Source organism: Chelonoidis abingdonii, chromosome 1 (genome assembly GCF_003597395.2).
Source record: "Chelonoidis abingdonii isolate Lonesome George chromosome 1, CheloAbing_2.0, whole genome shotgun sequence".
In the NCBI taxonomy this organism is placed as follows: Eukaryota; Metazoa; Chordata; order Testudines; family Testudinidae; genus Chelonoidis; species Chelonoidis abingdonii.
The window spans coordinates 19,050,607-19,077,365 of NC_133769.1; the positions used below are offsets into that span (position 1 = coordinate 19,050,607).

At 40.2% G+C, this 26,759-nt stretch overlaps 1 protein-coding gene across 8 annotated transcripts in view; it reads left to right on the top strand.

Annotated features, from left to right (window-relative positions):
* The window catches only part of LOC116837266 (semaphorin-3D), a 207,321-nt gene that overhangs the window by 37,410 nt on the left and 143,152 nt on the right, over positions 1–26,759 (top strand). For 6 of the 8 annotated variants that reach the window (XM_075064377.1, XM_075064398.1, XM_032801535.2 and 3 more), the window contains one exon: positions 22,490–22,681. In XM_075064377.1, coding sequence (XP_074920478.1) covers positions 22,531–22,681 — 151 coding nt within the window. In that variant the 5' untranslated portion in view covers positions 22,490–22,530. Of the gene's footprint in view, positions 1–6,688; positions 6,942–22,489; positions 22,682–26,759 lie in introns of all 8 variants that reach the window. The other 2 variants (XM_075064410.1, XM_075064375.1) reach the window with 1 other exon arrangement.

The following is a 26,759-nucleotide window of genomic DNA, read 5'->3' on the forward strand; positions in this document are numbered from 1 at the left end:
GGGTCTGTGATTAAATGCACGTTTTGAATTTGCTGGGTTTCTGAGACATCTCACTGTATTTCCCACTCAAAAGTTAAGATTGTTGTCATCCCTTGGGTTGAACTCTCCATGACTAGCGTTATGGATTTCTCAGTCAAGACCTCCTAGGGAGAGATGGCAGCACCCAAGACTAATTACAGGATGCAATTCAAAACACATTTATGTGCTCTATTTTCGTTGTTGCCATAGTATTTTTTATGGTTTTTTTTATTCCAGACAAGATAATTGTGATTAATATTTCTGTAAGGAAGATTGATGCTTCTTTAGTGCTATCATTATGGGTAGCTTTGTTAGTGATGTTTTCTGTTTTGTAACTATGCATCTAACTGCTAATAGTAATAGACATTCTATAGATCATTATTATTATCATGATAATCATGAAGTTTAACAGATTACATTAAACAAATACAGCCACTAGGTTTCCAAACTGTAAAGCATTATAGTTCAGAGACATCTCATTTTGAATTGTTTTTTTAGCCATACAAGTAAGAAGGTGCCTTGGTTGAAATAGTTGTAGTTATGAAACGTAATATCAATAGTTTTTGATTGTTCATTTGTTATAATGTTAGTGGATTTTAAAATTAAATCTTTTAAAATAAAATTTCTTATTATGCATATTTAACCATTAAAGTGCAAGAACAGCTATAAAGGGGCATACCAGGCCTTCATGACTCCTGCTGGAGCACTGTGATCCTGCCACATCACTCCCCAGGAAAGGAGAAGCAAAGATGGGTCCTCCAGGCCTACCTAAAGATGCTGCATGGAAGCAGCCAATCAAAATCCAGCAGGCTCAGATAAAAGGAGTTACAGGGCTTTAGGAGCTCAGTTCCTGGCAGAGAGTAGAGTGTCAAGGAACAGGCTCCTCTCTGGCCAAACACGCTTGAGGGATAACCAGAGTTTGGTTCTGGCTGCATTTCCTTAAAGAGAACTTTAACTTTGAAGTAAGGGGTGAAGATATAGAGGCTGTGGGAATAGGCCTGGGAAAGTAGCAGCAATGAATTGAAGGGAGATGTATGTGTCTGCTGTTTGTAAGTCCCTGGGTTGGAATATGTAGTGAGTGAGCCTGGGTTCTCTCACAAGCCACTAGTGAAGTGGTGTAAACCCTGAGAGGAGGACAAGGTTTGTTTGGAAGCCCAAGAAAATGGCAGAATTTAAGGGCTCAGAACTGGGGCTGAAGATCTTAGTGAGGGCAGATAGTGTTTTTGAACTCTCTGATACCCTGTGTGACCCAGCTGGAGGGCTGATCTGACAAAGACCTGCCAAGCAAGTCTGATACTCTGTTGGATAGAGTGTTCCTGTGCTTTTGACTTCACACACACTACACGTGTGAGGTCATGGTGCATGGAGGATGCCATTTTATACAGAAACATGTTTCTTTGATAGGATAACGAGTCTTGTGGATAAGGGAGAAGTGGTGGATGTGGTAAACCTAGACTTTAGTAAGGCATTTGATACGGTCTCGCATGATATCCTTATCGATAAACTAGGCAAATACAATTTAGATGAGGCTACTATAAGGTGGGTGCATAACTGGCTGGATAACCGTACTCAGAGAGTGGTTATTAATGGCTCCCAATCCTGCTGGAAAGGTATAACAAGTGGGGTTCCGCAGGGGTCTGTTTTGGTACCGGCTCTGTTCAATACCTTCATCAACGACTTAGATGTTGGCGTAGAAAGTACGCTTATTAAGTTTGCAGACGATACCAAACTGGGAGGGATTGCAACTGCTTTGGAGGACAGGGTCAAAATTCAAAATGATCTGGACAAATTGGAGAAATGGTCTGAGGTAAACCGGATGAAGTTCAATAAAGACAAATGCAAAGTGCTCCACTTAGGAAGGAACAATCAGTTTCACACATACAGAATGGGAAGAGACTGTCTAGGAAGGAGTATGGCAGAAAGAGATCTAGGGGTCATAGTGGACCACAAGCTAAATAAGAGTCAACAGTGTGATACTGTTGCAAAAAAAGCAAACGTGATTCTGGGATGCATTAACAGGTGTGTTGTAAACAAGACACGAGAAGTCATTCTTCCGCTCTACTCTGCGCTGGTTAGGCCTCAACTGGAGTATTGTGTCCAGTTCTGGGCACCGCATTTCAAGAAAGATGTGGAGAAATTGGAGAGGGTCCAGAGAAGAGCAACAAGAATGATTAAAGGTCTTGAGAACATGACCTATGAAGGAAGGCTGAAAGAATTGGGTTTATTTAGTTTGGAAAAGAGAAGACTGAGAGGGGACATGCTAGCAGTTTTCAGGTATCTAAAAGGGTGTCATCAGGAGGAGGGAGAAAACTTGTTCACCTTAGCCTCTAATGATAGAACAAGAAGCAATGGGCTTAAACTGCAGCAAGGGAGATTTAGGTTGGACATTAGGAAAAAGTTCCTAACTGTCAGGGTAGTTAAACACTGGAATAAATTGCCTAGGGAGGTTGTGGAATCTCCATCTCTGGAGTTATTTAAGAGTAGGTTAGATAAATGTCCATCAGGGATGGTCTAGACAGTATTTGGTCCTGCCCTGAGGGCAGGGGACTGGACTCGATGACCTCTCGAGGTCCCTTCCAGTCCTAGGGTCTATGAATCTATGCTAGGGGGATCCTGGTTATGGGATGGGGTCACACTGGGGCAGGCCATATGGGTAGAGTACCTGCACTTGCAAAAGTAGGGCTACAATTCTGTTAACCTACAGGGGGTGCTAGGAGCAGGAAAAGGCTTACAGTATTGCTTGCAGCAGCAGGAGGTGCTCAAGAGATGTGTCCCCCATTACACCACCACACCTATAATGTTGTCTACAGCTGACAGTTTCATATTTCCTTCGATCCCAAAGAGAACAACCAGTGTCAATCTCTTCTTGATGATGATTTTCTTAACATTCCAATGCCTAGAAGTAAATTGCCTATATTCAGGGGCCAGAACAAACATGACAATACAGTACTTGATTCTGAATTCATGAGCTCTCTCAGTTGGTTTTCTTATGGTCTATTTTCAAATTAATAGTCTAAAAGGCAATAAAATTCACAAAGAGTGCAAAGATCACATAATTCAGTATGTATAAAATTTGCAAATTATCACTCGGCATTAAAAGAATTAATTTGTGTGTTTCCCATTGGAGTATCTTTTTTCTTCTTGCCTTACAGAGGTTTATCTTCCTGTGGGAATGTAACTGATACCAAGGGTAGCAGCTTGTGAAAGCAGCTGCAGATAATAGTGGTGAAGATAAATATTTGAAGGAATTTTGATATTTCAGCTCTGCTTTGACATCAAAAAGTCTCCTGAGAAATCTAGTATTATGCCAGTGAAAATACAGATGACTGGTGAAATACAGATGACCGGTGATTGGTGATTATTGTTATTTGAAAGCACAGTCTATAGTCATGTTCTCATAACTTATAGTAAGTTGTATGAACATAATTAGCCAGAACTCAGCTGTTGTAAATCACCATAGGTCCATCTAGCCCAAGTGGACTGTTGTGGATCAAAATACACACGTGACCTCTTTAACAGTTGTAAAACTCCTTATCTAATGTCAGCCACATTGTTATGGGGAAGGGAGTGAGACAGACAGAAAAGGTGATAGCTCTGAGATTCAAAGAGCCACATATTTCATACAATACCTCTTAATTAGCAGTAAAATTTACTGTTTTCACACTTGAAAGCTACTGTAAAAGGATTGCAATTCTGCTCCTACTGGAGCCAATGGCAAAACTCCCTTTGACATCAATCAATATGAGAAGTATGCAAGCTTTTCTATGTGTATGTTAAAAACATACTAGAATAAAAATATATTAAATATATTAAATATATTAAAGTGCAGTAGTTGTTGAGCCTCAAAGCTCAAAAACCTCATTGTGAGATTGATCCAGCAAGGTGCTGAGCACCTATTTTAATCCAACTGCCTTCTACTTTCACAGATTTCATTAGGAGTTGATGGCAGTCAACAGCACATTGATAGGGCAGTTAAGTGTCTATAGCAGCAATAGCCATGTGCTGTATAAAGAATGAAATATATGTGTGGGTGTTCCCTGAAAAGTGACTGACTATAGCATTCTGCGTTTCCATTTTTACTGTAATACGTTGATTTCCATTCTGAATTTATTTGGTTTACAAATTTAAGAGGTACTTTCTCTAACACCCCATCCCATAGGCCCACCTGGGTTCTGACCGTGAAGATGGTTTGTTTCTATCTCACACAATGAAAACTTTGCAGGTCAAATTAGACTTCTCTCACCTACGTTTTTTGCAACCTCACTGTGTTCAGATTTGGGGTTTGCAAAGATATCACTCAAGTCATAGCACAGGGGTTACATGAGCTAGATTTCAGTCTCAAGTTACTACAAAAGTCACTGTACCAATCTCATCTTGTATTTATATATGAGGTAGGGGAATGGGAAAAGGTTCTGCTGCTTTGGATTGTTTGATGTTGTGTAAGTAGCATTATGTGGCCTTGGGAGGAATTTCTTTAGGACCGAAAACAAGTGTTTAAATGTATTTGTTTTCCTCTGGGTTTTGAAAAATTTATTAAAATATTAGTTTATGTAAGTAAGACTTAAACTGTCATTATTCCGATGTTTAATAATACTTTTAACAAACAAAAAGATGATAGTGATAATTCTGCTACTCAAGCATTAGACACCCAGGGAACAATAAAACCTAACTGCAATCGTTAGTTTGCAAAACCTTGTCAGTTTTGCAAATGCAGTGGATTGCATAGATTTGGTTCCCATTTGGTAAGAAACTCCAAAGTTTGAGAAGCTTTTAATAATGGTTCCAGTTTTGACCAGAACTTGTTATCAAATGGAAGGTGTTCCAAATGCCAGTATGTCTGCCTTATTTAATAATTTAATAGGGATATTTAGAAATCAGAGTTACATTATTGGCATGTAAAAAGCATATGAACACTAAATAAAATATGAAGATGATCCCTTCAGTTAAGTATTAACTTTGCTTCTGGGAAGTCTCTGCAAGTCCTTAATTTGCTGTCTACTTTAATGCAAAACATATATCTATAAAAATCTGAGACATGAGAATCATAGCTCAAGTATTTGAAGTGGTATGGGTTTATATAACTGCATTTGCAATGTCTTTAGTATGAAAAATGATTTAAAAGCAGTTGCAAAGGTGCTTTGTGGAATCATCTGGGAAATGGGAATCAAATCAAATTCCAAATGTGGCTAATGGCAATTTACATGTTATCTAGGGCAATGATCATAATAAATGGCTCTCAAACCAAGATACTTGCAATTGGCAGAGGGCAACACTGAACGGTGCCCGCTATCTCAACTCTTCATCTCTGAACTCCAAGCCAATATGAGTTGAGCCAGTAAAAACAAGCAAACCATAGTGTATGGTGCATAATTGATCATGTGGCAGAATATGCTGATAACTATAGTGATTTTCAGACATAATCATACATCACCATATCCAGAACGCCATGGGATGTACTTTTCAGCCCTTCGAATGGTGTCATTGGTGCTTGGGTTGCACACTCACTTTACCTATCGTCACATTATATTATTGGATAGATGCCTTCCAGTCATTGATATATGAATGCTTGTCTCTGAACAAGCCATGGGTGGGGTTGGAGAAAACGCCCCTTCAGGAATAGAACATAAATTATGTGCTTATTGATAAATATTTGGAATTAAGACAGCACCCCTGGCTAACATCTGCTTGGAATAAGGTAAGGGAAAAGATACCTCTCCTTCCCCTCCCCCCTTAACTGGGGGCAGGGAGCTACAGTAATAGGAATATGCTCAATCCTTTAAACTAATGTTAAAGGAAGCCCTTTGAGGAGGATATTCAAACCCCAACCTGAGCAATAGGAGATTAATGAGCTAATATGTGCTGAAGTGGCCCCATGCCATCTAACCAGTGAGAAATGTCAGAATTGGAGGGAAAAAGGGAGAAACCCAGCTCACTTAATTACAGACCAGGGAAGAGAGCTGACTTTAAGTCCTCAGCTCCTGCAGAGAGGGCTGGCTGAAGGCAGGATCTCCTTGGCTGACTGCTATCTGTTGGTCCCTCCCTGAACCAAAGGAGGGCCTGATGCTGACTCATCTGAAGAAAGGACTATGAAATAAAAAAATATATGGAGATATACCTATCTCATAGAGATTGAAGGGACCCTGAAAGGTCACTGAGTCCAGCCCTCTGCCATCTCTAGTAGGACCCAGTACTGATTTTTGCCCCAGGTCCCTAAATGACCCCCTTGAGGACTGAACTCACAACCCTGGGTTTAGCAGGCCACTGCTTAAAGCACTGAGCTATCCCTTCCCCCTCTTTCTGTCTATTTATGAACTCATTTCAGGGCCACATCCTGACCAGTGCCCTCTGAGGGAGGCTTTCTAATCAAGCTGTGGAACCACTCCTTTGTGTTAATTCTCATTTGTTTCTGTTTACTGACACTCTGGAAGGGGCTCGGCCAAAGGGCTGTGCTTCTTGAGACTGGAGTGGCATGCAGAGATACCAAGACACTGTCAAACATAGACCCAAGTGAGAGCTAGGGCCTGGCCTAGGGGTCACCCTGGCATAGAATCCAAGTGACAAGCCCACATTTTCTTACTGTTCCAACTACTTGAAAGTAGGTTGTCAATGTTTTCCCTTTCACTTTATATTAATGTTAAGTTGGGCTGACTTTTGCAATTTTTCCTAACAGTGCCTTCTAGAATCACTCTGAAAGAGCAATGACTGATCCAGATGGAAATCTGCTTTTGAGAGGCACCTTATAAAGCTGTATCCGGTTCTGAGGAAATGGCATGGATTATGCTACAGCACTTACATGCTACTGACCAGCAGAAGCCAATCACCTACAACTATTATTTTGGTTAAAAATATACAATTTATATTGTTTTTAGATGGGCCATCATTCACAGAAGGAAATTAAAGGAACACAGATCAATTTATAGTTTGTGAGTCAGTTGGATGTTTTTTGTAATTTTGTAATTTTTAATATAATTTTTTAGGAGGCACATAAGGTTTTTATTTCAATCTTGTGGGGGTTTTTTCTGTTTTTCTTATATCATTTGGCTATTCCTTACATTGTGGATTTTTATATTTAATTTTGTACATCTAAATATTTATAGAAGCACTTCTAAAAGAAGGCAGTTATTTAGGTGCCTACATATAGATAGATATAGGTGCCTAAATTTGCATATGCTCCTTTAAATGACTTGCCCTAGGTCTGCCAACTCCGAGTGCTGTGCTGTAACTTCCAGAGCTTCGTTTTTCCTATGTGGTTAAACATTACTAGAAGCAAAATCCCTAAAGATCACATTAAACTCTCTGGATCAACCTGGAGCCTACTGAAAACTGTTCACATGGTGGGTGTCATAATTATTATCATACTTGCTTCCAGAAGCTCTGGGTTGAAATGAGATGGTACAAAAATTGGTTACTATGTTCATCTTCGTGTATGTTAATACCTTGGCAGTCAATTTTGGCCTCAAATTTCTTTATCAGCAATCTGGCAGCCCTTGAGCTTTCAAAGATGGCAATTCTGTTATAAGTCATCGTATTGTCTCTCAGTGAGAGGAAGTATGTCCAATGGTTAGGGTGTTTGTTTGGGACTGGAAGATCAATTTCCTGCACTGCACAAACTTCCTGCATGACCTTGGGCAAGTCAATTTCTGTAGGTCTTGGTTCTCCAACTGTAAATTATTTCCTACTGTAGGGGGATATTATGAGGATCAATACATTAAAGGACTACGAGGTGCTCAAATATTATAAGGAGTATGTATGTGTGTGCAGGTGAGAGGCAATTGGGCCAGATGGAGCGATGGTGATTCATTCCTGTGATGCTTCTCAGGGCATCTAGGTCTCCAAGTCACCTTGTTGCCACCTGCCTAGGGAGTCTAGTCTATGCCAGATGGGTGTTAGCGCCTTAACACAACTGGCTGTTGGCCTTCAAGCAATCTTCTCTGGACTACAGCACCTCTGCTGGTTGACAACAGATGCACCCCCGCCCAAATCTTTTTAAAGTGTCCTGCTGTGCTATCCAGCCTGGGATCAGTAGATACCACCAGAAATCCCACATCTGTTCCCAAAGGAACAGTGTACCCCAGTTTAACCTTAGCCCACTGCTCCTGTATCACACACAGCACTTGAGTTTGATTATAATTTTTAAAGGAAATTTACTGAAGAAAGAATAGAGATTCAAATAGAAACAAGTGAGTGAAACAAATGGTAACATACAAAGCCAAACCAGGGCCTACACTAATGATCACCTTTCCTGTCCAACAAAGTAGATTCTCACCCCACAGTTCAGTCTTTTGCGGTGGTTGCTAGCCAGAAGGAGTCAGGGCCCATTCTTTCACCTACTGCTCCTCCATGAATGGATGCCTAGTGTCTTTCTCACCATGTGATGTACAGAATCAGACTTTTGCTTTTTTTCGCAGACAGGGTCATCCCTTTACTGTCATATAGTTCCTAATCACTTCCAAGTGGCTTCAGTGATCGTAGTTTTGTCTTTGAAGGTTTTCCATGGACTTTTCTGGTTTGTTGCAATGGTAGACAGTTGAACAATACAATACATAATTAGCTAGTCAGGGAAGGGTGACAACTCCCTGACACTTGAAAGGGCCATCACTGAGATATATCATTTCTTGGTGACCCACTTTCACTACAAGACCATAAGGGCATAAGTTTCAGTATAGTTACATTATTCCTTAACTGGTACCCATGCACACATCTCAGAATGATAATCATTAAGTTATAAGCTCTCATTAGAGACCTCACATGCTACCCTTCATGGATAAATACCAGGAAAGTGGTGTATTGGGTATATTGAGCATGTCAGGTTTCAGACAGGAATTGCTTGCAATAAACAGTGTTGAACCCTTGGCTAGTTGGCACCAATGGGCCTCTGTCACAATGCGAACTGCAGATCTGACTCATTATTGTAGCATGTTGGTGACAGTTCTTGGACTATGCTATTAAATTTATCTTCCCTTTCCCTGGATGACACTTGTCTTTCTGTGATGAACTGTATATCTGTCACTGCACATCTGAATCTGTAAGGAAGTCTTCAGTTAAAACACAATTTTGAAGTGCCCATCTCAGTGTCATTTTCATGGCCCCATTTTATATTATCCTTGACATGGTATTGTGTAATCCAACTTGTGCTATGTAAGGGCAGCTTATGACTTCAGTCTTCTTTTGCCGTCATTCTTTTGGGTTCAACATGTTTTTCTAGAGTTTGTTGCTTGTTTGATGTTAAAGATGATGGAATTTGGGCTTGGGCTCAGGAAACCAAGCAGGATGTCTTTCATTGATACGACAAGCATCTCTTTTGAGGTGCTCAGTGAGTGCCTTCACCATACATTTGGTGCTGTCTTTGGATTGGACTTTTGGGCGCTTGGGGCAGCTTAGGATGGGGGTTGGAAGAAAGCAAATTCTGCAAACTAGCAAGCGCTTCCTGAAAGGTGCCAAGTGTCCTGAGTTCTCTTGAAAGTCTATATATTTTGGTTACATATGGCTGCCAAGATGTTGCGGCACTCTGGGCTTCTGGCATGTAGGGATATCCTGGGCACGGCCGTTCTCCTGCAAAGGAGCCAAGAAGCGGAGGCTGTATGTTACAGTGACTCTCTGCCATCTCAGGATTCCAAACACAGGGAATATTTTCAAGTGGCCCTTCTAGCCAGCTGGAGTGGTACAGAACAGCCATAGCAGGGTCAAATATCTAGACTGATGAGAATTGAGACTTGTCAGCACCTCAGAGGCAATGTTCACTAGTTTGTTTAATTGGGTCCTTAGGATGCCTTTTCCCTTAGGTCAGGTCTACACTACATAAACCTGAGTGATGCAGTTATCCTGCCCTAGCCCCTTCTCCCATTGACATAGCTACAGTCTCTCGCAGAGGTGGACTAACTGTGCCGAGAGGAGACACTCCCCCGTCAGCGGAGTAGTGTCTTCACTGAACCGCTACAGCTGCGTCGTTGCAGCATTCTGAGTGTAGATCTGCCCTCAGGCAAACACTGGTTCCATTAAAATCAATGGCCTAACTCCCACTGACATCAGCAGGGCCAGCGTTTGGCCGTTAGAGCAAACCCATTACTCCCATCCATTGCCATTAGTACAAATTCCGCACTCCAGATGAGAGGATAACAGAGCCATTGGAAAGGTAGAAGGTAGAGATTTAAAATACTCATTTCTAGTTTGCTCTTGATAACTCATAGCATCCAGGCTTGATAAATTGGCAAAGCTGCTCTAAAGATTTCTTGCCTTTGCAACTATGTTTCTTTTGCTTGAATGTCTTAGACTCTGCGTAGTTGCAATTTTTTTTCAGTGGATACCTAATACCTTTTCCATTCTGATGCATAACTTCTTTAATCAGGGAGCCTTTTCTTCATGGCTGGAACATGGCATTTGTAATCACAAATTCTGATATCTGTTTCCATCTCTGCTCCTTATCAAGGCTCTTAACCACTCTGTGCCTCAGCATTCCCAAATGTAAAATCAAGATGATTACCTTTAGTGCCCAAGGATGTATACGTTATTTATTAGGCACGCCGAGTTGATGAAAGGCACTATATAAGTACAAAATATTGCATTGTTTTATTATTGATCTATTTTGTTCATGGTATTTTTTGTTTGTTCCTTCTGGTTTCTTATACGGAATTGTCCTTCTCAAGGCCAGTCCTCGTAAGGCTGTTGTATAATAAATGTTAATTTTGTTGATGGTTGTTTCTGTAAGATCCAGCTGCATCTGTCACCCTTTTTAAAATACCTCATTGAAAGATTTTTGTTGTTGTTGTTTTGGTTTTAAATTCTGTCTGGCTTCATTTTTGGATGTTTCTCAATTCCTCCCAAAGTTGAGCTGCAGCTGTGAAGAGAGAACTGTACCTCTTTTTAATCCAGAGGGTTGGGAGTTTAAAAGCACTAAAGCAGTGTGGAATATTTCATATAGGCTAATTGATCACAAGGATCCCAAAGTACTTTGTAGTCATAGAGGGTCCTCATGGCTGAGAGAGGATGTCAGAAGTCCTGTGAGGGAGTTTGCCTGTGCTGTAAAGCCTCGGTTGCACAAAGGTGCTGAGGACACAAACAGTTCTTACCATAATCAGAGGTATCAGCTGTGCAAAATACCAAACCTAAGGGCTGGAGGCTGCAAGCTTTTACTCACATAAGTAGTCCTTACTCTCATGAGCATTCCCAATCAAGTGGGCGCAGCTACTTGTTTAAGAAGTATTACTCATGAGTAAAGGCTTGCAAGATTAGCAGTTCAGCCACTTTTATGCTTAGCTTCCTTTTTATTTAAAAAGTCCATCCACTATCAAGTCCTGGTGCTGTTTCAAAGACCACAGCGCTCCACTGGCTTTGGACTGGTGACTTGTTGCTTTCTGATATCATATTATTCTGGCACCTCCATCTGACTTTGCTTCAGATTAAAAGAACAGGTCTAGAGCAGGTTCATGGCACTTAAGGTTCTGGGTCCTGGAGTCCCGTGATTAAATGAGAATCTCGACCTCTTCTTTTTAAAGTAAGCTCCAGCCAACATATCTGTAGATAAAAATGGGAAAAGTAAATTTAAACACTCTAAACCCAGAAGACAGATCATAAGAAGGCAAATCATAAGATTCCAAATTTATTTATTAACTCTCATTATTTTGAAGCCAATCTCATGGGTTGGGGTTTTTTGTTCCCATCTCATGATTTTTGAATGTGTAGGGTTGAAAATACCACCTTTTTAGTTAATTCTTTATACAAAGGAATCACGTAGTTTGTCAGGCATATCCTTAACCCCTTTAATTGCCCCTTTTATGCCTAATAGTAGAGAGCAGACTCACCTTCTTGCAGACTTCCAGTTTCTGATATACTTAAAAAGGTTTTATAAAGTGCATGCATGTGTATTTTCCTTGCTCTCCAAGTTAGACGCTCAGATGAAGTCAGTGATTTGGCTTAATATGATGTTTGAGTTTTGTTCTCAGCTATGTCATCCATTGGAATTGGCAGTCATTTCAGATTGCTGCACATGTCAGAAGCAGGTATCTATTCAGGTGCCGATTTTGGATTCCCCTGATATCTGGGCACCAAAGAAGGGAGGTTCTAATATGTATTTCATCATGCCCAAATTCCTGGGTGAGAAGTCCTTCAAGGGCAACCCACACTCAAGATGAAAACTACTGTGTGTGTAAGTGGTCTTATTATTTTTAAAAGATCCATGATCCTGGAAGATATAGGCTCATTCACAGTGTGATGGTTGTACAACAAAGCTGAATACAAGGCACTCATCTACCCAGTAAGTAAGAGGTTAAAAGTCGGAAAAGCTCTGTTATGTCCCTGTGTAGAACTGATTCCTTTTTGCACTTATGGTGTTCTCACTTTGTACTCAGACCAAAAAACCCCCAAACCTCTATTGTGGTTTAAACCAAACTGGAAGATAATTCTGTGTTTAATGGATGTGTTAATCCCTGATGATTATTTTTTTCCAGAATGGCTCTTTTAGACCCAGAGGACGTTGACACTGCATCCTTCTCAAAACAACTTGTGCTTTTTATGTGTGTTGCACTAAAGATAAGTTGAGTCTTGACGTAACACAGGCAGAAAGCTCTGTTAGGTCACAGCAGCAGCGTGTCCTAACCCCTTGGAAATAGTATAATTAGTGAACTTTAACATATTTTAAAATAATAATCTGATATCCTTACTCACCCCAACCAGTCTATTACTACACAGGGAGTCTTACTGAATCCATTTTAAATTTTTGTGAAGAATAAAACAGTGATCACTTAACACTCTGAAGTTTGCACACAAGCAAAGAATAAAACATTAGGAAAAGTCTCACCTTTTATTTAGTTTAAATTCAATGAAATGTGAGTCATCAGTCTCTGGCCACAAGACTTACCGCAAACAATGCATAGTATAAGGAATGAGTAGGACAGGAGAGGAAGGATGGTTTTGTGACTCAGGAAGTGAACGGGCACCGAAAGGATGTGCGTTCTGGCTCTCTTACAGACTTCTTGTGTGACCTTGCACAAGTCCTTTCATCTTTCTGTTCATCCATTTTCTAGTAGCAACACTGGAATAACAATGCTTACCTACCTCATAATGGAGTTGTGAAGATAAATGCATTCATGTTTGTGAATTGCTCAGATACTATGGTGATGAGCACCTAGAAGAGCCTATAAGAGGTCTGTACTGCTTGGCTAAGATTTAAAAGGATTTAATTACTCTGTCAGATTGTAAACTTACATGCTACAATGCTTCTGCTTGCTCTCTTAATCTCTCCTTAAAATATGATCCAATCATTAAAAAAATTAATTAAAAAATAAAACATCCATCCCAGCAGGGCCATAACTTGGTTGATTATTCCATTGCAATATATCCTTTCATAACCTCCTTGAATATCATTTTACACATAGATTGCACAAAATGTTGATCCAAAATTTAGTTGGACGGGTGGCATAAAGAACTCCTCCAAAATCATTCAAAGATATGGTCATGAATGATTACAAGAAACCAAAAAATGTTGGAATTGTAAACTAAAAAAAAATTCCCCCAAATCTCTCAGTTCTGTAGTTCACATGCTAAATCCAAGCAGGCTATATGGCATAGAGTTCACTGGCCGTGCATCAAATAATGAGGCCATATACTGATGATAGGAATCAAAAATAATAAGTTAGTACAGAACAAACATTTGATCAGTCATCTTCTAGTATGAAACCTACATTTCTATAGCTGGCAGACACTAAATCACAATAGCTTGAAGTTAAATCTGGTCTGCACCTAAAAAATTAGATTGACCTAGCCTGCATCACTCAGGGCTGTGAAAAACTGTGCACTTATGTGACTTGGGTCTTGTCTACATTATCAGCTGGATCGACGGGCAGCAATCAATCCAGTGGGGGTCGATTTATCGCATGTCTCTTGTCAACTCCGGCACCCCACCAGGGCAAGAGACGCAGGCAGAGTCAATGAGGGAGCATCAGCCATCAACTTACTGCAGCAAAGACACTGCAGTAAGTAGATCTAAGTATGGTGACTTCAGCTGTGTTATTCATGTAGTTGAAATTGCATAACTTAGATCGATTTCTCCCCTCTTCCCTTCCTTCCCCCACCTCCCCCCATGTAGACCAGGCCTTAATCACGTCAACCTAACCTCCACTGTAGATACAGAATGGTTAAAGGAATAATTCTTCCATTGACCAAGCTACCACCTCTTGGAAGAGGTGTATTAACTACATTGATGGAAAAACCTCTTCCATCAGTGGAGAAAGTATCTACACTACGGTGCTACATCAGCACAGGTGAAGTGTTGTAGCTTAGCTGCCATAGTGTAAATATGACTTTAGACACGCTAAACAAGCGGAACTTATTAACAAACCTTTCAAAACAGGAAACACAGGCTGACAATGAATTGCTGATAATTGGTAGTTGATAGAATTTTGTATCAGTAGTACAGTGGTGGTTAAAAAAATAATTAATTGCCTTAGGTTTCTCATTTAAAGTCTGCAATTAGCTCACCTCAATATTTGCAGTACTCACAGTATTTCTTATAGGGAAACACAAGAGAAACTAGATATAGAAGTAATCTATCTGTGTATCTTAAATAAAACTAGCATGTTTATTGGCATCACAACTGTACCAAACAGTTACATACATTTCCTACCATAGCAAGAAACCTGCTAGTGCAATATTACAGAAAAGCAAATCCGATTACACATCTGTTATATCATATCAATAAACTGAGAAAGTGCTTACTATGAGTTGCAGTAAATGAAATCCCCTGTTTAATTGTTTGTATCCTCCACATTTTAATGTCCTGCGTTTTAGATGGAAAGTTTTGTGGGGCAAGGACTGTCACTTACTACATGACCCTGTAGTCCCTACCAGAAGGGGCCCTGTTCAAGATGAGACCTTATATGCTACCCCAATGTAAATGTTTAGGAACATTAAAATTTGAACATGTTCTACCCATTATATTCAAACAGCAGCCTCCCAAATGCTAGATACCAATTAGTGGAAGATGGAGAAGTGGGTGATGACAGATGGCATGTAAGAGAACAATTGGGAAAGAAGTTGCTATCATGGAAACAGACTACAACAGAGCAAGAAACGTGGCATTAGACAGACTGAGGCGGAAACATTACATTGCCATATGTGTCATGTGGCATGGGAGCATCTAATAATAAATTCCCCAGTGCAAGCTTCTTAATACAACTTGCAAGTAGTGATAACAATATTATGGATTGCCAGCTGGTCATAACCTTCCATCACAGATTGTTGCCATGATAGACCCAATTCCTTCACATTCAGAAACACAAGCCTCTTCCCCTTGAGGTGCTCCTCTAGCTCCTTTATCTGGTAGGAGTTGTAGAGTCTTATCTTATTTGTGAGCTCATCAGTGGAGGGGTTCATAATACCCTTAGCCACTGCATTACACAATCGCCCTGTCAAAGGAGGCTTATCCCAAGAATGTGAGGTGCATGGAAGTCCCAGTTTGTAAAAACCCATTACTACTGGTCACCAGTAGGGATAGGCCCTGGATCACGAAAGCTCAAACCTCCATTCATGCTGATGGCCTGCGGTGGGGCTGCAAAAAGTAAACTAAGTAGAGTGGTACTCCCAGCTTCCTCAGCAAACTATCAGCACAAACGACGAGGGACAGGAGAGGAAAAGACTCTAGTTCTTCAAACTGGCTACAGCAGGTGTGTCTCTCTGTGTGTAGGGCAATAGTGGCTGCAGGGTTTGTGATTTCTGCCTGGAGTTATTCAGACATTAGCCTTTGCCAATAAACTCAGGGAGTATTTAATTGGTTAGACAAGTAGCCCCAAGATAAGGCTCCTGAAATTTCTCTTGCTGTCATCATGACACTTTTTTCTTTTTTAGGGGAGGGAGGGTTCTTGTTTTCTCAAATAGCACGCAAAGGTGCTTCCGCCTACTCTCTATGCTCACTTATTTTATAGCTGTGTGAAACCATCCAACTCTCTGCAGGAAAACTGCATCTTCTGGGAAATGTTATTCTGCCAGAGGCAGCTCTCAGCATCTGTTTGTTGGGTGTCAACTTCACACTTCCATTTAGCGCCTCTTGATATTTTCTATTTACTGCCTTCTTGCTTTAGATGCCTAGGTAATGAGATACCTAGAACAAATTTAATATAGACAAATAATTTGTAAAGTTCACTCTGATCAGGGTATTTGCTGTAATGAAAATAATATAATGGTGGGGTTTGGCCTATGAGTTCTGTTTGAGTGTTTTTTAAACTATGAAGCTATGCTTCACTCTGCTTTTCTCATTTGCCTTTTCAAATGGGAAAAGTTGCAATCGGGTTTTTTAGGTGATTTAAACTCACTGCTCCTGAGGAGCAAGTATTAAAGCAGTGGTGCCTGAATGTCTCAGACCTCACAAAAATGGGTAGATAAGGCAGGATTTTTTCAAAAAGATGTATACAATTTTGAATATCATTTGCACATGCATTCAACACAATAGTGTACACGTACTGAGATCTGTGGGTGCAAATAACCATCTGGACAGCTGGCTGCTTGGATGCTATCAACTTTTTGTGATATCATCACCAAATGACAAAAGCTCCTCTCAGCCTTCAGCCAGAAAATGCAGACTGGAGCTGGAGAATCAGAAACAGACAGTACAATCCATTCCTTCATTTGCTTTTCTACATGCACATGAGCGTGATCCGCAGCACACAATGGATCAGGTCTGGAGAGAAGTCTTCATCTTATCCTCAGCATTCAATTCATGGACTGTAAAGTCAGAAGGCACCTTTAGGATCATGTAGTATTTTTCAGTATCGCAGCTTTCCATGGTACAGTCCCCTCTCCTACAAGTGTGATCCACATTCTTTGGATGAAATCCTGGCATCAGTGAAGTCAATGGGAGTTTTGGCACTGACTTAGTAGGGCTAGAATTTCACCCTCTGTCCTGGATATATGACCTTGCATTGGCTGCATCCAAGCACATATTTTAATGAGACTAGCTTACCATGCAATCCAGACTGCTCTGTGGACCTGACCCGTCCTTATCCCTGTTTGCCCTTCCACCAATTATTGTGTCATAGTCATGCTTTACCAGATGTTAAATCCTAATTAGGAAAAAATAAACCTGCCTTGTTTTTTTTTCTTTCATTTCCCTAGTATCCACTAACTACTTTATTTTAGGGTGTCCTTTTTTCAGGCCCCCCCCCCACTTACCCTCCATTTTGTTTTGGCTTCATTCTTTTTACTGTTTTAATTTGCTATAATCTCTAAACCTCTTTCTTTTCTCAATTTAAAATAATTATTTTCTACTAGTCTGAATCCTTCCGTTTACTTGTCTCTCTCTCTCCTCCATTTTCCATTCCCTTCTTTTCTCTTTGTTCCACTTGTTCCTTGTGGATTGAAATCCAGACAAGAGGCCTATCTCATATTCCAAATAGAGAGGATGCAGATGTTCTGGAGGCTGAATGGATGACAGACAGAGGCCCAGATTCTGCAATGAATATAGAAGGGGTGGATTCCTGTGCTGTCATGAAACTCATTTTAGGACTGGGGCCTGAATATGTAGATAATACCTACTGGATTTTTATCGTATTGAAATTCAAGAAAAGATCAAGTAACTGCATTGCACATTCACTTTAATATTACTATTGTACAAAAGCATTTTCCTTTTATTAATGTTAGTTTTGCTAGGTTATTTTGTTTGTTTTTAGATGGGGATGCAGGTGGAGTGATACTGATTTTGGGGCTTTTGTGGAAAAGAGTAATATGTCTGAGTCTATGCAGAAGACAGATTTGCTGCACTGTAAACATCACTAAAGCCGCTTTGTAAAGTAAATGTTGGAGAATGGCTATGAAGGATATTGTTAGTTAGCTCTCAGATGGAGTTAGATTTATAATGAGATTTCCCATTGAGAAGAAAAGCTTTCTTTGCCAAACAGTCTATCAACAGAATATCCTGCCTATCTGTGAGGGGAAAAACACAGTTTCACTGTGCTCTGGATTAATGTCATCTTTGTTATTTAAAAAGAGAGCCTGGATGCTAAGTGAACCCGGATACTACATTTTACTCTGTCTGTGTTTTATTTGCTGAATTATTCATCTGACTGTCATATATATTTCCAGTTTTTCTTCTGATTAAGGCTAGATTTCCAATACCCAGTTCGTGATTATGGTGCAGTTTTGAAGTATAAGTTAGCCAACTATAGAAATATCCTTCTTGGAACTATGTCTTGCTGTTTTACTGCAATTAGTCATCTGCTAGACAGTTGTTTAGCAATAAATTTAGAACTTGGGTGGATGTTTTTATCTGCATATAATATATTTAGAAACTCTCTATATATTTCTCTACATATTCTGTAGGTGGGATACACTTTCAGTCTTTTTTTGCAACTACAGTCAGTATTTCACCCTTGCATACGCTATGTTCATGTATGGGTCTAAACATAGGTCTGATCAGCAGAATGTCTGTCATGTGCATCGTCCTGGATCAGACAACCCAAATGGGCTTTTTTACTGGACAACCATCTTTTCCACTAAAAAAACCCTGGTTAATATTATGCCTGCTGAAACAAAGGGGCCCAGTAGCTTACCCAACATATTTATGAGTAGACATTCTCTCCTAATTTTTCCTACCCTGTTCTTAATTATTATAATCACAATGGGCCAAACTCTTTAGGTTTACTCTGGATTTATTGTCATTACTTCATTTTTACATCATTGTTAGTGAGAGTCTAACACTTTATTTGCTGTAAACAGTTTTCATTGTGCTCTCTCACATAATACAAAACTCATCATTTTAAAACTGTCTCAGAGCATGAACAGTGGTAACTGGGTTTTAAGTTATACTCCAATTAAGTAAAAAACATGCATTAAATATTCAAATGAGTGTTATATCAGCCATGGTTAAAACACCTACATTTGTGGGTGAGTTGCTGTCCTTTGTTTCTGGACTTAAAGATGCCTGGGAAAGTTGGGTGCTAGGTTTTTGCATTTAGATATCAGATTTAACTGAACAATGTGTTAAAAACTGATGTCGTTTTGCAGCCAATAGGAGACTGTCTATCTGAGCTCTGTTTGTTCCAACAAAGGGCCTGGAATAAATTATGCTAAATAAATTGGCTCCAGGTTTGCCTGTTTCAGACAGTAGTTCCAGAGTAATCTATCCTGCAAGTTTTACTTAGTCTGACCCCTTGCACTAAGATGTCACCTCTTTTCAGGGATATAATGTCACAAATGCACCAGTCGTGCATCTGGATAGGCCTGGCTGTCCCAAGATGGCAGAATATCAACACATAAGTGGTTTACTGCTGGCAGCTCTGCTAACCCATAACCTGTTTCAAATTTGAGTTCCACCACAGAGGCAAGCACATAGGCCCTGATTCAACAAGGTGCTTTTGCACCCACCCAGTTTTAAGCATGTGAATAGTCTCCATTACTTCACTGGAGCTACCGTGTACGTAAAAAGAGGTTTATTCTTAAGGCCCTTTTCAGCAAAGTACTAAGGGAAGATAATCAAAAACATAAAAGAACTGAATGCAGATACATTACAGCTTCATGATAAAGCACTTGAAGTCAGGGCCGGCTCCAGGTTTTTTGCAGTCCCAAGAAGAAGAAGTAGGGGAAAAAAAAAAAAAGGCTGAGTGCCACCCCTTACAGAGGGCCTCCCAAACGCTGGTGCCTAGAGCCGGCCTTTCGCTTGAAATGTTTTGTCCGCCATTTTGGTTCAGTACATCTCACAGGACTATCGCAGCATAGATAGACGCTTATCAGAAACATCAAACAACTAAAGTAAGAGGAATCTCTACTCATTCTTTCTGATAAAATTCCTCTTTTTTAAAAAAAGAAATGCTTATGGATTTGGTCAAATGGAGTATAGGACACTGATCTACTTTAGAGATGTCCCAGGAGGTGTTGGGCATTTTCTTTGGATTAATGACCAATCAATTGGTCTAAGGTCCATTAACCTCAGCTAGTCATTAATCTACTGGGAAGAGTCCTGTATTGGAGCTGGTGTTGTATTAGAGGATGAACTGATGAAAAAACGTAACTTAAAAAATCTGGCTAGCCTGCAGCACATCCTTAATAGGACTTGCTTGGCTCGAACTCACTGAACAGCTGCCTCAAGTGTAAAGTAAGCCCCTTGTGTCTGGCCTCTTTCCACAGCCAGAGTTCAGATAAAACAAAGGAAGAAGGATTCCGATAGCTAGAAATTTCTACATGGAAAAGTCAGGCTCCATGCAGCCAAAAGGCTAAATTCAGTGCTGGTTGTAAGTCAGCAGATGTCAGTGAATCGTCACATTTGCACCTCCTTCTACCATTGGTGAATTTGGACCTACAACATAATTATGCTCTTGCCTCCAGGGAAATGACCCTCAAACTACTGGTGGAATCCTTATGAGTTTAGCACAATCTCAGTCCTCTAAGCCATGATTCCAATGCAACCTTTGCAATGAGACTTGATGTTAGATAATTTCTTGCTTTGGAGTATAGTTTTCATTCTCATTCACCAAAATGGACAGGGTGCTGGGTGAGTAAAAAAAATTAAAAAGGCACCTCAGGTATGGGGCCCGATTCCTGGGAAGCAAGGTAATCGGCCTAAAGCTGGCCCTGGTCACCATCAGTTACTTCCTGTGTCTTATTATTTGTTGGGCACTTATAATGAACTCGGTAATACACAGTTATGGAGTGAACAGGATTTCTCTCTCTCTCTCTCTCTCTCTTTCTCTTTCTCAGGTATTTACATTGCAATAAGGCAAAGAATAAAAAACAAGTCAAACAATCAAATGCGTACTTTGAGGTTTTATTTAATGAATGGGTGATTGTGCTTAGCCTACAGGAGTAGATTCAGATTGAAAGGTGGCAGGGTCCCGGTGTGTTCTGAGGAGGGATTTGAAGGAGGAAAGGGAGGAAGCCAAATGTGTTGGCATAGGAAGGATGGTCCAAGTGAGATCCTCACCCCGCTCTGGCTTCTTTACACCAGGTAGAAGTACCAGTGTAGTGTAAAGGGCTCAAACCCTCCTGATTTAGGCGGAGGAAGGATTTCCCTGGCAAGACACAGCTTTACAACTATCCTCCGAAATCTTCCAAGGACTCCCTTGCAAGTCATGGTGTAGGGGATGTGCTTGGGGAGAGACTGGGGCCAGGAGGGATGTGCTGGGGGTAGAACTGCAGCATGTAATACTGTGGAGATCCTGGGCAGCGCTGCAGCTCCTCTGAGAGTTAAACTGATGCTAAATTAACACCAAGAGCCACAGAGCAGCCCAAATGTCGGAGGGCATAAAGGATTAAAGGCACCTTAGTTCCCTCCCCAGGGGCTCTACATTCTGTGTTTCATCTAAAAGAGTCAGCAGAGAACATTGCCCCCAGTACTTACACCAAACTAGTGGATCAGAGCACCGGAGTTGTTTTTTTAGAGCAACTGAAAACAAAAAATTCAGAAAAAAAAATAATGGAAAAATTGTCATCATTTTCCCAGCAGCCCTACTTGTTAATCACTGGTGTTGTTATCTGCTCTGGTCATTTTCATAGATTCTAAGGCCAGAAGAGACCACTGTGGTCATCCGGCCTGAGTGCCTGCATAGCAAAGGCCATAGAACTTTCCCCCAAACAATGGTCTCGTTCAAACACGAGTATCTTTTAGAAAAAAAAAAAAATCCGATCTTGCTGTTCCCAGTTCTACACAGGGACTATTGTGTGATCTTCCTGAAGTCACTGCAACTTACTTGTGTCTCCATTTTTCCATGGATAGTGATAATTACCTTCCTTTGTAAGGTACTTGGTGACGTATGGATGAAAAGAGCTAGGTATTATATTATGATTATTAAGAGAAAGGTGATACAAAGCTTGCTTTTCTTACACGTTGCTCTGAGGTGGGCCTATACAATGCTGCTGACCTTTGCCTGGAACCCCCTATTTAGCGTTCCTAGGACATTTTGGTTTGTGGATTAAGGTAGTTAAGTCTTAGTTAGTTCACTGAGAACAACATACATTGTATCAGCAATCATTGTTTTTCTCCTGAAAGTGAGTAAAAGCTTCCAATATCCCCTTTTTCAATTTATAAATAAGTTTCTGATGAATGTACAGTTACCTTAAAATGAACATGTATCTCCAGTTACTGCACCGTGGTATCTGAGGTACTACAGTATAGCCTATTCACAATATAAGAATATAAAATAGCTGTTCCATCTATATAGAGATAGCCAGGGCATTCATGTGTGGTAATTTGGTAAACGCTGTCATTTTAATAGTGACTGTTTTTATCGGGTATTATATTTAATTTAATTTGTACTTAAATGTTAGCTATGCTCGATGTTGTCCAAAAGTTTACATATTTTTCCGGCCTCAGTCTACCAAATTAGTTTTTTAGAAAAGAGATCACAGAGATTTGGTATATACTGGAGAAAAAATCCTCTGTGGCAAACAAGTGACTTCTGCATAAGCTACTCTCTAACTATAGGCCTGGCCTGCCTTCATAAACATTGTGTGCGAGGATGCAAAGGACACACAGATGTTTTCTTTTTGCTTTCAGATTACATTTGGATTTTCTGAAAAACAGAGACTTTTTTCACCATGATTGCAAGAAAAGACTCTTGGGAGAACAGCAGAATGAGATCGTTCAAAGCGCCACATATCTGCACAGCATTATCCTTAGTAATGCTGTTCCTATCAGTCACTGGAACGTCAAAGCAAAATATCCCAAGACTTAAACTTTCCTACAAAGGTAAACCCATCAGAAGATTTTCTATTTCTGGGTTGTTGTTGTTGTTGTTGTTTTTGTTTTTGTGTGGTGGTGCCAGCATTTAGTTTCTGTTATTAAACTGGAAAATAAACAGTTGTCACAACTGTTCCTAGAAAGAGATAACAATAGCATGAAAGACTTATATAGTCTTCTATGGGACAGAAGTATTCAATTACCTTTTGGGAGGTGACGGATAGTAATGGAAACCATAAAGTTTCTCAGATACATTTTATCTATATAGGGATATAGTTTTTAACACTCAGTAAAAACTCCAAAGCATTTGCTAAACTTAGACTTTTTTCTAAAGCTAAAAATCACGTATGTGACAAACAGTATGCAAATCCATGCAAAGAATTGGATGAATTAATCCCATATGATTGGTAAGAAATTAATCCTCATTCTCTCCGATTCTTTTATATGGTCTCCATTGAAAGTGCATGAATCTGGTAGCCCCTTGATAATATTTCTTACTGTTTTGGGACCCAATTCCCTGATTTAGCACCCAGTACCTTGCTCACATTGAGGTTAGAAGTAAAACTGCAAGTACAACTGTCTGAAAACTGGCTGTGTAAAAAAAGGTCATTGTGGAGTTCTATGATTGTTTTGCAGTGTGCTACCATAACAAGTTTTGCTCAGTTTACAAAATGCATTGTGTTTGTTTTTATTTTCCCCCTAACTGCTGCCTTACCTAAAGAAACTTGGGATCTGAAAATCTAGAGGTGTTTTTTTTCCCCTTACTTGTGCGTCTTTAGCTCATTAGAAAGATTCTTCAGACTAGATACTGAAGTGTTGGCAGTTACACCTGTGCAACCCTTTTGTCTTAAATTCTGCCCTCAGTAAGAATGATAAAGGCTGAATTTAAATAAAGATATATATTTTAATTGTTAGATGATAATGATCGTAGTCCAGTTTGTGGGTTTTCTTGTTGCTGTGTCTGCACTGCGTCCTACCAGAGTTTGATGAGATGATACCATTCAGATATATTGATGCACTTGATCTTGTCTTGCTTAGTTAAAGAAAAGTTTCTCTAGTTAATTTTAAACCATCTCACTGCCTGTAATTAAGGGCGCTGATTCTGCTCTCACTTACAGAGGCATAGTTATTCTTTAGTGTGTAAATGAGTAGAGTGAGGCTAGCGGGGAATAGGAGCCTATATTAGAAAAATAGTCAAATATTGGGAATGTCCCTATAAAACCAGGACATCTGGTCACCCTAAGTGAGGCCCAAGATGCTCTGTAGTGACAAGAGGTCAAACAGCCATCATAAATGAGAAGAATGTGCCTATTGTAAGGTATTACACACACAAGGATTTATTTCATCAGTGAGTACTGTAACCTGTGAAATGCTACTTATTTACAAGTTTCAACTCTGCATCTGCTGGGTTTGTATGCAAGTATGTGGGTGTGTTTATGTGCATGTGAGATCTTGACAGCTTTTCCATAGTTTCAGGAAATAATTACAGTTATGTAAGCCAATGAATACAGAAGCTGAAAGATCTGACATTGAGTTATGAATATTAGTAGGGAAATCCTGCAGCTTGTATTCAAACTTTACTTCTAGTTTTGGCTTCTAAACATTTCCACAGAGTTAGTTATTCTACTAAACTTATTGTGGGACTGATGACCAAAAATACTGTATTCTTCTGTACTTCAAAGATAGCTAGCCACCTGCAAAATCCTGATGGACTCAGTTGGCAGGTAGAAGAGGAGGGGAGACCAAAAAAACTTTGAGGTCAGTGTAGGAAAAAATGTGTTTATCGAAATATTTTAACATAGTGAAAGAGACCTGCTGGGAGTGATGGTGGAAAATGCTTAGAGTCATTAATAATGACAACAAGTGGATGACTGATATTGAGGCCCTGATCCAAACTTTTATTAGAAGCTTCATAAAGCTCTGGATTTGGCTGGAGGGATGGGTTATTCTATCTAAACTCAGTGGCCTAGCCCTGCAGAAGAAAAGCAGAGGGAAATACACATGAACACACACATTCCAATTCAGAGAGCTGTGCCGCCACTGATGAGGCCAATAGACAATTAAGGAAATATGAGGAATATTGAATTACTATTGTGCTTGCTCTTTTTGTTTTGGTTTTTTTCCCAAAACTGGAAGAAGAAAAAAGTAAAAGAAAATGTAACATTTTCAAGCTTTTTAACAATATTAAAACAATGGCAAGGAGGAAAAAAGTGTAAAAACAAAAAACAAAAAAAAAACCCCAAACTTGCTAGCATCACTAAGTTCTCTAAGCATTGTAAGGATGAAAAAGTTTATTAAAAAGAAATAAAAAGTAGAGGAAATGCACATCCTGAACACACACTAATGCAAACCTGGATTCTGCTTACAATCAAAGAGAAGTAAATGGTTTGAACCAATTACTTAAGGATTTGTGTGTTTTTAGAGCATCTTTAGAATCTATGAGAAGGTATGTCAAAATGTGTTGTCATCTATTCATGTGCAAGAACAACCAGGCTGGTCCTAAAGTTCAGAAAGTAAGTATCTGTCAAGCTATGTCAGAGGCTTGCAGAGGTGCATCCAAATGTCTCTGTTTCCAAAACAGAATTCTGATGCGCCTGTTTTATGCTGACCCTTCACTGAGTGATAATTTTAATTTGCATTATAGGCAGTGCAGATAGTGATGCCTAAAGTTAAAGTTGCCCAGGACTTCTCATGATTACACACTGTTTTCAGTTACTTAGAACTTAGCCAAATTTAGCCTTGCTCAGCTTCTCTGTAGCATTCAACACTGTTGACCATGAGCTGCTGCTCTCTCAGCTGAGGGAAGGGCATGGGCCACGGTAATGCACTAAATGATTTAAGCTGTTCCTTGAAGGACACAACCAACAAATAATGATGGGAAACTGCACCTCCACCACCAGATCCTTCACTTGTGGGGGCCCACAAGGATCAATTCTTTCTCCAGTCCTTTTCAACATCAACATGCAACCATGAAACAGTGAAATGGCCAAATAACATGAACACAAGTGCCAGCAATATGTGGATGACACATTTCTACCTGTCTTTCACCACATGTAACCTCACCACTCCCACCAAGATGGGCCCAGGCTTGTATAAGATCAGCTCATGCCTTAAGCACAGCTGGCTGAAGTTGAACCCAAGAAATACAGAGGTGATGTTGGTGGGCAGAGGACAACATTTTGATGGTTCATACCACAATAGGTCAGTTCAGATCATAGTCTAGGAGTGCTCTTGGATTTCTTCTTGACACTAAGCTCTCAAATTGCAACAGCCATAAGTAACACTGTTGGCTAGGAGATTCTATCACATCCTGGAAGATGATGGCCTGACCTCAAGTTATAAATGCCTTCATCACCTCTTGGTTGGACTACAGGAACGAAGTCTTCAGCATTCTGTACTAGTGGTAGTCTAAGTGCTAAAGCACATCTCTTCAGCAACACTGGATACCATGAACACATCAAACCTCTTCTCCACTCTCTGCGCTGGTTTCCTGAGGAATATCAAATCAAGTTCAAGGGTTCATCCCTTATCTTCAGGGTGCTTCATGGCATGAACTCAGATACCTAAAGAACAATATAAAGCTCCAGGATGAAGAGCTTCTCTCTCTGGCACAATGGAACTCACAACAATAAGAATAAAGCTCATCTGTGCAGGAGATAGAACTTTCTCAGGCTGGGAATTTGGCCAGGAGATTTTGCTGGTATTAGGGATGTCTCTTTTGTTTTCTGCAACAGGGTTGCTGACCCATTAATTGAACTGGGATCAGCTTTCCCATTACAGTCCACATGCTCCCAGTTGGGCCAATTAAAAGAATGGGGAAACATCTGGATGGGTTGTAGAAGATGAGTCAGGAGTCAGGCGGGAGAAGGACAGGAGAGCTGCCAGATAGAGAAGATAGGTTCCTGGGAGAAGGCTGAAGGCAAAGAGAACAACATGTGATGTTTTCTGGCTGGCATCCCCAAGCCAGAGAGCCAGGGCTGAAGGCAGAAGGAAGAGAGAGATGCCTGCTGGCTCTAAGCTGGAGAGCCAGAGCTAAGGGCTAAGGAGAGCTGTAGGAAGGGGAAGAAGAGGAAGGGCTTACTTGCTG